General features: G+C 45.6%; 1 protein-coding gene across 1 annotated transcript; it reads left to right on the top strand.

The window, feature by feature from the left end:
- The first annotated feature begins 7,669 nt into the window (after positions 1-7,669).
- LOC146190922 (uncharacterized) lies at positions 7,670-14,081 on the top strand. The gene is made up of 4 exons (XM_084600255.1): positions 7,670-7,739; positions 8,939-9,141; positions 12,068-12,349; positions 13,905-14,081. The coding sequence occupies exons 1-4, from the start codon at positions 7,670-7,672 to the stop codon at positions 14,079-14,081; spliced, it is 732 nt and encodes a 243-aa protein (XP_084456381.1).
- Positions 14,082-14,697: the final 616 nt, after the last annotated feature.

Genomic DNA, 14,697 nt, shown 5'->3' with positions numbered 1-14,697 from the left:
TGAGGAGTATTGCCTTGCAACGTTTGAGCTGCAGCTCGGTCGCCTCCAACCACTTCCAGAAAGTTCAGGAAGGCCAGCTTCTACTGTTGCCAAGGTACTGCAAGTTCACATGGTGTAGTCAGGAACGGTGGGGGCGGCGGGAACGATCCGCCGTATACATGATTCCGAAAGTACAGTTTTCGGAACGGGACACTATGTTCGAGTCCTCGTCGCCATTCAGTGGTGTGCACGCGGTATCTAGACGGAGGGAACGAACCGACACAGATGGCAGCTCAAGGTAGACTGTTTATTTCCAAAAGAATGTGTGAGCGTATGCGCTCCAAAGAAGAGAGAGAGAGAGAGTAAATTGCTGATGATGATAGCATGACCCGTAGGGAAAACGAAACTATGCTGGACACGACATTAACCAAGCAGCAAAGTGCATGTACGTGGCCGAGCATCATTGAAATTTCTGCGGGTGAGATTGGCTCAGTGCAGGTGAACTGTTTTCCTTGTTTCGAATTCATGTTGGTCATTCACACCTGATAAGTTATCTCCGCCAGGTGAATAAGGAACTATCGGCAATGCATCCTCATTGTATAACTTGCACTTGGGTCAAGGAAGCCGATAAAATTAAAAATGACAAAATGTCATTAAAATTTATAGCCATTTGTCGACCCTACTGTGAGCCTGATTACGAGGTGTTCTTCGTGAATACAACACGTGCGAGGGAGTCCTGACAATGTATGGCGGCTGTCTAACACTGATTATCAGCGACGGCATCGCTAATATCAGTAGCCGACTAGTAATGGGTAATGTCACATTTTGCTGTCATAGACATGAATATCCCATTTTTCTGCTGACACGGATACACACTATGCACCCATATGCCGCAGGTGACCTCTGGCCTACATAACGCATGTGGTCGTACCAAGAGCGCATAAAGCAGTAGCCATTTCAACAGATTATCAAGGAAGCGCCTTTCCAAGTCAGTATCAGTGTTCGTTCCCAGTGACTCGCGTTCAAGCCCTCGCAACATAAAACAACATACTATGTTCTTTTTTTTTTTTTTTGTTTCTTATGAGTAGCTTGTCTCATTGCCTAATTGCTACGTTGATACGAATGCAAGTACCAAAATAAATATATTGTGTTCACATGCTGCCCTTCAAGTGTTTAAGCGACGCTCTTTCAGTGCCATATATATCCGGGGGTATATATAGCATACACACACTGGTCAGGTATGAAATGTCCTCTGCTTCCACCATTGCCAATCATACAGGACCGATCAGCTAGGCTTGCATTACTTTTAATTTATTTCTTTGCTTGTGTTTTGCTTCCCCCGCTTTATCTCACTTCCTGAAGCCAGCCAAGGACACACACTTAGTCCGCATAGCGATACAAACCGGTTCACCGGGTTTCTGTTTTGTCCTTTCATTTGGCTCGCTTCGTATTTACAAACCTCCTCTGCTCCGGTCTGTCTTTTCCGGTGCTTCTACCCCAGCGTCGCTATCCACGAGCGCATACCGGCTCCTCTTGAAGTCAACGTCGACCACGCCGTCTTCCCCCGAGGCACCAACGCCGGCACAGACAGCCTCGATAAGGTGAGCGGCCGCGTCTCGCTAAGGTTGCCGGGGCGTGCTGGCGTAGGCCACTCGCGGTTTCACGGCCACGGCTACTACTTGGCTACTAATGCCAACAGTCGTACTCGCGACCCTGCGCTTACACTGGTCACTGCTCGTCGTCACTTTCGCTACATGGTTTATAAGAACCGCAGAACAAAAAGAAAGCAACGCATGCCGCAAGCGCTGCGGCTGGTTTTTCAGTTTGTGGGGTTTAACGTCCCAAATCGACTCAGGCTGTGAGAGGCGCCCTAGTGGAGGGCTCCGGAAAATTCGACCACCTGAGGTTCTTTAACGTGCACTGACATTGCACAGCACACGGGCGCCTTGCTTCTCGCCTTCAACGAAAAGCGATCGCTGCGGCCGGGATTTGATCCCGCATCCTTGGGCACAGAAGTACAGCCCGTTACCACTGCACCACCACGGCGGGGCACAAGCGCGGTGGTGCTGGCTGTTCTGTGTGCGCCGTATAGTTCACACTGTTCCCCTAAACTGCGCCATTAAGTCACCAGCTCCACAAACTTGGGTACAAGCTGTTGTCAGTCCTTCTGTGTGTAATGCTGACGTCTATGCGAGGCTGCTAGACGACGGTAATTGGCGTAAATATAAAATTTCGCTATTATTATGTATACAGTGAAACATCCTAGCATTTTCTTTTCAGTGCGCTACTATAGGGCTTCATCTTCGTTAACAAGCTCTTGTCTATGCGGACCTTGGCTGATGGTTGGCAGGCAGCTGGAACCCCAATTCATCGATTTCGCCGATGCTTGTCTGGTAGCCAGAAACTGATATGGCGGGCACTGATAGGCAGGTTTTGCATCGTCACAAGACTACATGCCATGGCCGTATTGGCAGGATTTGCCAAATTGGGCAGTTTTCACATGGTGATCGAATGCATCGAAATCTTTGAAACTACGAGTCAGGCAAGTTGCTCCTAGGTTATGCGGACATATTTATACGGTTTAGTTAAATTGAGGCTTTCTATATAAGTCACGTAGTCTTTCACATAATGCCGTCATCTTCATTAAGTTCAATCCGTGCGCAATGTATTCAGAACACACCGATATCTCAATGTCCTGTTCAGATGCGGGAAGCGATCCCTAATTTTTTTTTTTTTTTTTTTTTTTGTTGTGCTGCCATCAATTCCCCAATCCCTTAAAATTCAAAGCAACGAAGCCATAAAAAAGTTCTAGGGATAACCGTGGTATATAGTACACGATAGTTCGTGATAGCCGGAAACTAAGCAGCCTGTGATTTTTTTTTTTTTTCGTATCTCCTCATTTCTCAACCCTATGCATGCAAGTGTTCCTACTCTCTTCCTACTTGTCGCAAACCAGGGAACCAAGCACAGCACGGAATTCGTGCGCTGTCCCTCTCAGGTTTTATTTCGCTTTCAATGCCTTCAGTTCGGGTTCGTAAATTTGAGAAACTATATACCGGCTCAAACACGGAAGTAGGGCATCACGCAAGTGCCATGAAAACTGGTAGTTTGTCTTGGTACCGAAACCAAACTGCAGCAGATAACACATGCCGAGAACGCAGCGCTTAAAATATGGCAGGGACTACGCATGCAGTCCAGATTCCTGGATATCAATTTTAATTGGGAGGCAGCTGTGAAATATTACAACACACTGTTATTTTAGTATACATTGCAGACGCGTTGAACAGCAAAAAAAAAAAAAAATGACTGCACTCCTCTCGCATCGAGTAACTACCGTAAAAATATGAATGGGGAACGTTCGTGACGACAACATAAACGTTTATAACAAAATCTACGAGCCTCCCGTACTTAGATGCGCGGAAATATTGATTGGTAAAGTAGATTTTTTACAACACTGAAAATCAAAAATTCTGATCATAAAATTTTTATTGAAAAATGCAGTTGTACAAAATTTTCGGAGTATGACTGATCGTTTGTTTCATAAAACGAAGTGTGGGTCCGCAGAGAGGAAGATAAATGCCGAGGAAAAGGCAAAATAAGCACAATTTTAGAAAAAAAAATAGGATTGACACTTTACACTACAACGCACTACCCAGACCCTGGGTAATGCTTACACACAGTGTGCATGCATGCATTTGCTTATAAGTGCAGATGCGTGATGATGTCTAGAAGTTTGGCACAGTCTATTAGTTGGTGAGCCAATTAGTGCAATATAGCTAGTGCAACTTCGCTGCCTACGAAAAATGTTTTTACTTACTTAATCCCCGACGTGTGGCTGAAAATACGCGAATGAAATTCAGTTACGGACACTCGGCATTCTGATTACGTCCTCATTGTCCTCATGACCACTTCGCAATCGCTTAAAGAGCAGGACGACAGCCTCTCCCGCGCACCCCCGATTATCTCTGTATCGAGACAGGTGCAACCACATTGCCCTCTCAGAATCCCTTATCGCATTCGCCTACTCGACTGTCCGTCACCTCATGACGCTTGTCTTTTGTAAAGGGGTCATCTTCTCTTCGAGATACATGCCCTCCTCGTGTCCAGGTCCTCGCCATTTCGCTAGGATATACTATCAGCTCGCACTTTTTCTTTGGTGCACCCTGCTATCTTTCTGTGAGTTAATGTACCGACAATTATTAAGGCTAAAACCTTTAATGCCTCATCGTTGTCAGAGACTGTCGATAGAAGATGGCACGCTTTCGAGGAAAATAGTTAAATAATTAAATAAATAAACCTTGCCTCCACCTGGAATCGAACCTCCATACCTTGGATCCCCAGTCGAGCGCTTTACCAACAGCGCCCCGTCCCGGATCGTGCAACGTTCCTCATCCCCTGCATGGCACGAAGCTCATGAGCTTCGAACCACACAAGGACTCATTCACATGGAAAAAACTTAATGGATGACGACGAGTGTGACTCCGTATAGAGCTTAATTACGTGACGTCATTGCAGCATTACTGGCAACCATGACACGCACAACGCAGTATCAGAGAGGGGGAAAGAAAGAGAGAGAGAGAGAAAGAGGGCCTATGGCAATTCATGACACGGCGTCGTTGAAATCCGAGCTGGTTGGGCGGCGTTGGAAACGGCGTAGGCCAGTAGACCGGGACCGACGCTTGGGAAACATTCTTTCCTTTGCTTTTAGTTTCGAACCGCCTAACGTGATGGTGTCTACGCAGTACAGGGTTGCCATAACTGCCACCAGCTAAACCTGGTAGTGAATAGGGTCTATACGATATAGACGGGTGAACGATGTTGACTTTGACTTTGAAAGGCAGAGGCCCTGAATCGCCGTGATACAAGATAAGAAAAAAATCCATCAGCAAAACGCTTCAAAAGAAGCGTTTTAAGTTACATTCTCTAATGAATTTGTCCTCGAGTTTACTCATGAAAATTTGAGCGTAATTTGGACTTGTCTTTGACACCACTAAGGTGCCGCTTACTTGCACGAAATGCTCCTCATTGAATTCTAAATTATCCAATTGCAAAATTAGGAACAGTAGGGTTGCTAGAGCGGAAATGTCTACCGGTCAACTAACTTTTATAGGAAACCGATTGAGAGGCATCAATTCCTTCATTTCCAATCATCCATGTGAGACACTGCAATACTAGTAGTCCGTGCAACCAAGCACTACACTTTGAAAATGTGTGCTCAAGACACTCAGGTTTTGTGGACTATCGTGGAAAGCTTTGCAACGCTTTTACAAAACAAAAATGATTGCTGTAGACCACTGTCGACGAAACAAAACGTGCCGATAAACTTGACCACGATACTACTCCGCTCAGAAAAGTATACTGAACAACCGCCAAATTCCACGTAAGTATTACTCACTGCGCACCAGTGAGTAATGTTAGCGGTGTTCTCAGAAGACACGACAATATATCCCTATGCAGAACAGCCGCCTGACACATATATTCCCCTATCCACGCCGGAGGTCACGAAGCCTGCTAGAAATGCTAACTTCATAAAAAACAACTGCCGCCCCTCCCAAAGATCACGTTGTAAGGTGTGCGCTCATATGAATATTGGTGCAGTAGCTAAAAACATAGTATCTGACATTCATCATCATTGTCATCATCATCAGCCTGACTATACCCACTGCAGGGCGAAGGCCTCTCCCATATTTCTCCACTTAACCCGGTTCTGTGCTAGCTGCGTCCACTTGACCCCTGCGAACTTCTCAACCTCATCCGCCCACCTAACTTTCTGCCGCCCCCTGGTACGCTTACCTTCCCTTAGGATCTAGTTTGTTACCCTAAGCGACAATCGATTATCCTCTCTTCGCACTACATGTCCTGCCCATGCCCATTTCTTCTTCTTGATTTCCACTAGAATGTCAGTAACTTGAGTTATTTCTCTGACCCACTCTGCACGCTTCTTATCTCTTAATGTTACCCCTACCATTTTTCGTTCCATAGCCCTCTGGGTTGTCCTCAACTTAAGTAGAACCCTCTTGGTTAGCCTCCCCATTTCAGCCCCATTTATTGCATTATAAATTTCATTTTTCCCTTAAAGGCCCGAGGGCATTACATAAGGCGGGAGCAAACTCAATATACAATGCGAACAAGAACAGGAAAACATTAAAACAACAAGAAAAGAACAGAAACAAGAAAAATAATGCAAGGGTTAGACGAAACAATATTAAAAACAAAAATAATAATATACCATAAGTAAATGACGCCGAAAATGTTATACAAATTTGCATGAGAAAAACGCTTTCACGAAACTGGTGAAACTTGAGCCGGTTGGTACGTCATCGATGGCAACGTCAGCAGAACTACAAACACACGTAAAAAAAAGTCAAGACAAGGTAAGCGCTGCCTCCCCCGCGCGCCCACAATTCTGCCGACGTCATCAGCGATTTCTTCACGAAAGATGGTCGTTTAATTTTATCCTGAATGATTTGCGATCAGTGCATGATACGATGGTGTTTGGCAGGGCGTTCCATAGTACTATTGCGTCCGGAAAAAATGAAGAATTTAGTGCTAAGCTGCGACAGTTGATACGTGCAATGCTATGATTATGGTTTAGGCGGCTAGATGTCCTGTGGGGGGTCTGTAGCTTTGCATGTCTCGTGCGGGGATGATAATGGAAATTTATTTGCGTCAGCTGCAATGTTATCTACTAGAATGATATTTGTAAGCTACAGTATGTAATGGAGACACTGAACTGCCATTTAAGTCGTGGTTTATTAACCACAGATCAAAACACACAAATTCTGCCTAATCTTCCATTTTCAAAACACGTCAATATTTCGGGTCACTGGTTTGGCAAAGTTTCATCCGCTATACCTAAATCTATCTTGAATCTCACCGTGAAAGAGATATTCTAGGATCCTTCTTGATCTATAAATTCAAGGCGATAGCTCCTGGTAATAATTAAAATCGGGGGAAAATATGATTTCTTCCAAAATAGCGATACTGTTTTCATGAGCCCACACATTGCTGATGTTTCCATTGCCTTCAGTTATTCGTGCATTCCGTCCATACCCCCAATTTCTCTGTAATAGTGCGACGCCTTTTGGCTTTGGTTGCGTTTCCGTTTTTCATTGTACACCAACATATGACGGACACATTGCTTATCACCTACTTGCTGCTAGCACTGTATATGTTATTTATGTAGCCATGCTTAGAGTTTTAAATTAGGATAGTTGTGATTGCTATTCTGTTTAACCTATAGAGGATGCGTCATTAGAACTGCACACATGTTTATATACAACATTGTAATCGTTCCTCTGTATTACACGGCTACGTGTCAAGTGAATATATGTGCTATGCTTTCATCGATGGCGGTTGCTGAACGATGTTTTTCTGCGGTGTGTTTTGCTTTTGCTTGTTCTTTATTTGTGGACGTCATTTTGAAGCTGCATGACCCGAACTTCACACATGTCATTGAAACCCTGTGATCTCTTTATTCGCTGCATCGCCTACGATATCACGCGCATTGAACTTTGCTTGATTTTGATTAGTTGATAGAGACTGATCACATGTCCTTGGATTGCACATGTATTTAAGTAGCGAGCATCGACTTCTTCCATTCGTTTACCATCTCTTTGCATTGGTTGTCAGCCTGTCTGTCCAGCTGCTGCTGGCTGTTTTATCCGTCATCTCTCATTTTCCATTCAAGATGGAAGTGTGCTTTCTACTCCTCTGCCTTGTGGCCGCCGTGAGCGCAAGGAGCCAGCCGAGTGAAAGGAGTAAGTATTCGCTTCATGCGGAACCAAACCTGTCCTTCGGCAGAGGCTTTGGGTCACTCGATCGCATTTCCGGGCCGCGAGAATGCAGCGTGCGAGCGTAGCACCATTGTTGCTTAGTTTCAATTTCTGGCGACATGCACATAGACATCAATTCAAGCCGCAATAAGTTTACTAAGATATTCTTTCTCGTTAGTATACACTCAATAATAGATTGCAGGGCAGTTTCATTTTCTTGACATCTAAACATAACTAACTGATACCTAAGGGGTTAAGCTGATGTGTGTCAATGCAATTAAAACAGTACCATTCGTGGTATCCTAAGGCGAACGTTTTTGTTTTTATAGACGGTGATATAACTTCTTATTCGATAGTAACTGGGCTATTCTGAAATTTTTGACCCAGAAGTTTTAGTTAATAAAAAGAAATAAAATATATTGCGGCTTTCATAATTACAGCGTCGTTACGAAAACGCCCTCCGCGCTCTGTACAAGCAGATTGCATGAAGTTTGAATTATCGTCAGTCTATTCCTCGCAGATATTTAGCATAGCGGTCGCACTGAAAGTACGCACGGGCGACCTGTATCACGTATGAAGTTCTGCGCGCATTCATTCTTCAAAGCGTGAGATAGATAAAAATTCGACGATGTTGGAAATTACACCGTTGCTACATGATTCCCCTCTATTTTCAGCTTTAGTAACAACACTACAGCTGTATATGAATCTGTAGAGAGGAAAACAAAAGTGGTAAGGGCCTTGCAAGCGGTTTTATACGTGGCCTGTTGCTAGTAAGCTGGTGAACGAGTGTACAATATTCTGCGCATGCAAGTACGTTGCAGTAGCTGTACCTTAATTCGCACCTGCAGTTCTGTTTGAGGGGATTGACGTCCGAGTTGTTCTTCTTCCGCTAATTGAGCAGCGCGCAAGTCGGGTGGCTTTCGCTTCTAATGCGAAATATCACTTCCTCGGGTTTCATGAGCGAATTGGTAGATCATATTTAAACAGCTCGATAAGCCTGCGCTAAGAAACTGCAACAAAAATTGTGATTTCTCGTAAAACCGTGACTTTCTCCACTGAACTTTTTGCGTCGTAAAGCCTCTTAATAGTTGTATTTTTATCTGACTGTTTTAACTGCATCTAATAAACTTATCCGGTTGCGTAAGCTTTCCTTTAAGTTATAACTTTTAATTTTCCCTGCTCAGAGGCCCGCTCACCGGGTAGCGTCTACTACGACCGGCGTATGGAGGAGCTGCTGCACCACAAGCTGGAGAAGTTCCGATCCGTGATGCCCACAGGCTACCCAAGCCTCTCCATCCCCGCCATGGACCCGCTCAACCTTCCCCCCACAGACGTGTCTTCCATCTTCGGCGGGGACGCCTTCCGCTTTCAGTTGCAGAACATTCAGGTGACGAATCCGTCCCGACAACTTGCGACGCGACGAGCTTAGTACGCCGTGGAGTACACAGCCGGCCTGTTGTTTCACCGGAGTCGTGGTACCAAGAATATGTGCCAATTAGCTCGGCGAGAACAGAGATTGCGATACGGGAGAGACATACGCAGTGTAGTTACAAATGGCCAAGTTGTAAAGCTCACAGAAGGAGAAGGCCATTCAAACAGGAACGAGGTGTTGCCGCCTGAAGGCATTGCAAGGACTCATGTCTGAAAAGGGAGAGAACGTGCATAAGCTTGTCGTAAAGGGTACGCGATCTGCGAGAAAGTTTTAAAGAGCGCGCGAAGCCTGCTCTTGCTGGGATTTGAACTTAAGGATGAAGTTACTTTATGCTAGTGTGCCGGAAGTTTGAAATACGGCGATGTTTGTTGCATATTAAGCCCGCAGGTAAAAACGAGTTATAAATGTACAGGTCTACCTAACGATTCAGCGAGCCACATACTAACGCAGTAGCGTTGAAGGCCCCGTTCTCCAAAAAACCCGGCGTCGCAGTGAACTAAATATCACGGGCAATCAGGTGGATGTTGGCAGGGACATGACCGAGCACTGACTGATTGGTAGGCGGGCTTTGTGACGTCATGAGACCACGTGGCATGGCCAAGCTGACTGAAGCATACAACTCCGGCTTCTCCTTTAAGATAGGCGGGCGAGATTGGAATCGAATCATCTGGCATATCATTAAATCGTGTCAGACCCTTAGGCCGGGTAGGCACGTTCTCACGGCTTGATTAAAGCAGGGCTTTATGTCAGGTTATTTTGAACATAATGCCGTAGCTTATGGCTATTGTTAGTGAGTATACGCGGGATAATGTAGGCGCAAATAAATAGAGTAGGGATTAAACGAGTGCATGTGCCAACGAGGATCCCTTAGAGGACCTGCTGACGGGAGTCTTTAAATCTATAGCTATAATATCTTTAAAAGCGCTGGAGCTGCAGTCACCCCCAAGATTTTCTCCCAAATATAGCCTCCATGCCTTCATTTGGAGCAAAAAGAAAAAAAAAAGACACTGAAAGCTAAAGAAAAGCAGAATAAAGGTGGCAGTGGCCGATGAAACGTCACGTGAGAAAAGTGATATGACCCATGTTTCGAAACTTGATTTGAACTAATGAATCTTCGGTCACCAGCCATGCACACGAACGGTTACGCCGTGCCATGCAGGAAAGCTTGTGAGACCTCGTACAAGCGGCCGTATACGTATAATATGTAGTGTGCAATTCTTTAACGTAAAGTGTAATTTTACGAGTGCATGCTAGTATGTGTCTAATTAGAGACGTTCTAATTACGGAAGTAGTAATTAGGTAAGTACAGTGGATTTTGGCGTTTATTTGCGTGAGGTGGCACAGGGGTGCTGGCATGCGGCGATCATTGGAACTCCCTCGCGATCTGGTACGCCACTGTCCAATAGATGGCGTCTGGGTGAACCGCTTTGCGGCTTCAACTTTCCCACTTCGAAGGTGGCTTTCACAGGGTCAGTTGCACGCCTCCATCGATTCCTGAATGTGGAAGCACTCCAGAGTCTTACAGGCGGCTGTTACTTCATACCCCTCAGGTGGACCTTAAAGAGCTCACGAAAAGCTATTTACTAACACTAGAAGGCGCGCACGAGCAATAGGTATTGCACAAGTCGTCTCCAGAACGCAAATTTTTTTAAAGCTGACTTCATTAGTATCGATCATATCCACGATCGAGTATGATGTTCCTGCTCTCCCTCCTCAACTAAGAGCACACCGGTGCGCAAGAGAAAGAATAAGTCGCAACAGCGCCCCACCATACCCCTTGCCACCCGCGTCGCTTGGAAGCGTTCAATTAATGAGCGCACCCAGCAAGCCCGTTGACGTCATCGGGGGAGGTTTGCGCGCGAGGATGTGTCGCCATAACCAGTTGCGAGCAGCCATCAGAACCATTTCTTAAAAAAATGATTTGTAAATTATAGACTCCACGCAAATATTTTAAATCTGAATTGAATACTCACAGAAACCACCTTTATAGATTTCTTGCATCAGAATATTACCGTAAGCACCGTTTCAGGGGCCATTTAACTGTGCCGCTAATTTTTTCAATAGAGAAACCGCGCGAGCCGTCATTTCTTCAACGCTGCAAGTTCCAGAAAAACTGTGCCAACAGGAACCCAACCACGGCCCCATTCTGCAAAACCAAAATAAACGGCACCCCTGAAAACCTTGTCATTCAGCAAACGCATTTGACCTTGCTGCTGTTTGTCAGTGGCCAAAGGCCTTCTCTGCAACTGTGTCCATCCCAGCGAGATCGACGGTGTAAGGTAGCCATGTTCGAGTCATCTGGCATTGTTGCCCGTAGGCTTTTTGCTATCCTACAGAGAAACTAAATATTGACTACTTTGAAGTTTGAGGCAGTTCTGGTTAATTACTTTACAGCAAATTCTGGCCAAGCGTATACCAGTTAACAGCTATGCCACATGGCCACACTGGGACTTGGCTGCTAGCTCCGACCTAAATGATTAAAAGGTCCTGGTGCGATGTCACTAGCGGCGGTCTTGTCCAGTGGCGTCCCAGACTAAAGATGCCACCTAGTGTGTAGAACGCAACAGATGTTTTCACCACCACCACCACAAGGCGGCACAACGTATGTATATCACAAGACGACAGACAGAACTATGTACTCATGAGCGCTCCTTATGCTCGTCAACGGACCACATTTATTTATTTTAATTCTTGAAAAAAAAGAATTAGTCCAGAAGTGAGAAAGCTAAAGTGAGAATTTCTGAACTATAAGGTAAAGTGCAGAGGGCTCACCAGAAACAGCGACCTGATACGAATACGAGACCAAGCTGTGATGCATTGTATACGATATGTCTGTCTCTGTGTGCGGCGTTCATTTCTGTTTCATGCTAATCCGTTTCAGATCCGAAATCTCTCCACGTTCGAGATTACCGAGCTTAGAGCGGACACAGAGCACCTCAAAGTTCGTCTGGCTTTCCAAGCTCCGAAGATATCCGGGAGGATGCACTACGCCGTGGCCGGCTCCCTCTACGAAGTTTTTCCACTCCGGGGCAGTGGTCGTTGTGACGTCTCTTATCATGACGTCACTGTCAGCACCGTAGCAAAACTCAAGGAAAAAAATGGAAGGCTCCAGTTTTCTGAGTTTGAAGACTCCACCGTCGACTTTGCGTCCGATGAAGTATCCGTAAGTATCTATAAACGCGTATATTCATTGTGCATACGTAAGCGAGTTGGTCGTTAATTTAAGCAGCGTAAGTGAGATGGAAAAACGTACGAATAGCATTCGGAACCGGGGGAGACTTATGGGCCACTACTGGAAAGGGAACACTCATATAGGAAAGGAAGGGGGGTGTCATTGAATCATTTATTTCTTGGACTTTTTCTTCGAGGAAACGGGTTCAGCTTGGCTTTCCTACGTTGGCAGGGTGTAGAACGATCACCCCATCCCCGTTATATACGCACGTGCCCCGGACAAGCGGTATGAATTGAGGGCCTTAATCAGCCAAGGACGGATATATTTGCATACTGATTGTTAATAAAACAACGTTAGCAAGCGCTGTCCATGAATTCCTAAACACAAGTGGCATATAATTCGCGGCGACACGCCAAGCGTTCAGCTGAGGGCCCCGCTCAGTTTGAGTTCGCAGAAAATTTTCCTCATCACCCAGAACCAGCTCACGAGATTGTAGCCAACAGCAGAATGCCTTGCAGGAATTTTAATTTCCCAGCTAGCTATCCTGCGAGTGTTTGTTCTTCTAGAGTGACTACAGCGAAGAAGCTGCGACGCTCATTTAGTCTAAGAAACGCATGGACGTAGTTCAGTGAAAGCTTGGCAGGAATAATTGATCAAGGGAGGCTATTCTGGCAGTAAATAATTATGCAAAAGAGTGAAAGACAGACTTCACTGTTTGCAGGTCTTAGCACCGCAGAATGTAATGTTCGGCGCCCCTTCACTGTGTTCTTTGATGTTTGGTAATTAAATGTATTGCCGGAATAATATTTATCAGTGCTTTTATCGTATATAGTTTAGGATGTTTAGTCTTAAAACGTGAAACTAGCACTTGGCGCGAGGTGAGCTGGCGGCAACCTAGAAACACTGAAAATATGCCGCTCTATTGCCAAATCTGTTCGCTTGCGGCATGGGTAGGCGAGGCCTGTCGCCTTCGTACTTGGCGCCACCAGACGCATCATTACATGATGCTTAAAGGATCCCTCCCTGTCTTGGTGTCCTACATGTATGTTCTACGGGTATTAACCTTCAGTGCGCCAGTAAGTTCTCTTCTAGTATGCTAGTCTTCTATTCCTATTGTCAATACTTGCAGCGTGTTCCCTTCGTGTTTTCTTCTTGTTCGCGCTGCTTTCTTTTCTTTTCTTTTTTTTTTCTCGAATACTTGTATATGGCACTCTCAGAATACGCGTTCTGTTCGCCTAGACTTCTGATACACTGAATAAGCTCTATCAAATTGCAAAGGTGCTAGGACAGCGCACAACGACAATTTCCAATGCACTGAAACGCCACAACACTTCAACTGAATTTGATGTGCCCCAAAGGACTGAAAAGGTAATTTTGAAAATATAATTCAATATGATATAACCCCCCCCCCCCCCATTAGAAAGAAAACCATTTATCAAGAATGGTTTGGTAAAATCTAAAATTTCGCGAAGCTACCAGCTCCTGCGCACAAAAATGCTCCGCCTGCAGGAAGGGCACCTTTGTATAAAGAGCGGCGCGCACACAGGTCCAGCAGGGTTCTCCGGCCGCACCCGGAGACGGCCTGGGATCCCAGGTGGGCAGAGTCCTCTTCTGGACCCTGGCCAAGCCGGCCTCCGAAATCCTGCCGCCCAGCCTACTGATGTTCCTCAATGACGCCCTGGAGCGCACTCCGAGACCGGGGGCAACCAAAGCGGCGCCTTGAAAGACCGGGCGATGCTACCGCCAACGTCGTCACGACGCCGGTTATGGGCGCCGCTGCACTCTTTCCGAGTACACACTTTCTCCTGTGCGCTCCCCTTCGTTTTTTTTTTTTTTTTTTTTTTTTGCATTAAGCTTTACACGCTTCGTCCAGCATGTGCGCTGCACAATGACTATAAAAGAGGATACACGTGCTCTCCAGCAGTACGGCTAACACGCAACACTGATTGCTGCTGCTTTCAATACTCCTTTTGTTTTTCAACTAACAATAACTATCACACAAAATGCAATTAAGCTACAGCGCAGCTACTTATGCGTCATTGCACGCTCATTAGCATTCATCATTTCCTTCTTGCGTATGCTTGTAATCATAGCAGGTACAGAATGAACAAGGCATGCTTCATCGCCAGGCATCGCAGCTTATGGAGCTAAGGACATTACTATAGTAATTCTGTTTTCAAAATGCAGCGAATGATGACGTGCAGTGCCTCCCATGGCAGCTTCATTAAGGTGAGCCTTATGTCTGACGCCGTAATTTCATTTCCAACTGGCGAAAGCTCGCACTGTACGAAATGTGCGGGATTGGAAAAAAGTGCACTGCTGAGCATGTAGGCCCGTCA

Source organism: Amblyomma maculatum, chromosome 4 (genome assembly GCF_055883805.1).
Source record: "Amblyomma maculatum isolate TAMU_Amacu chromosome 4, ASM5588380v1, whole genome shotgun sequence".
NCBI lineage: Eukaryota > Metazoa > Arthropoda > Arachnida > Ixodida > Ixodidae > Amblyomma > Amblyomma maculatum.
The sequence above is the reverse complement of the archived record's forward strand: the minus strand, read 5'-3'. Positions and strand labels throughout refer to the sequence as shown.

What these genes read in the sequence shown, in the direction of transcription:
- LOC146190922 (XM_084600255.1), top strand. Translation starts at nt 7,670, where the DNA reads ATGGAAGTGTGCTTTCTACTCCTCTGCCTTGTGGCCGCCGTGAGCGCA. An exon ending in TTCAGTTGCAGAACATTCAG is followed by an intron (nt 9,142 to 12,067) that starts GTGACGAATCCG and finishes AATCCGTTTCAG; the next exon opens with ATCCGAAATCTCTCCACGTT. An exon ending in TTGCGTCCGATGAAGTATCC is followed by an intron (nt 12,350 to 13,904) that starts GTAAGTATCTAT and finishes GCGCGCACACAG; the next exon opens with GTCCAGCAGGGTTCTCCGGC.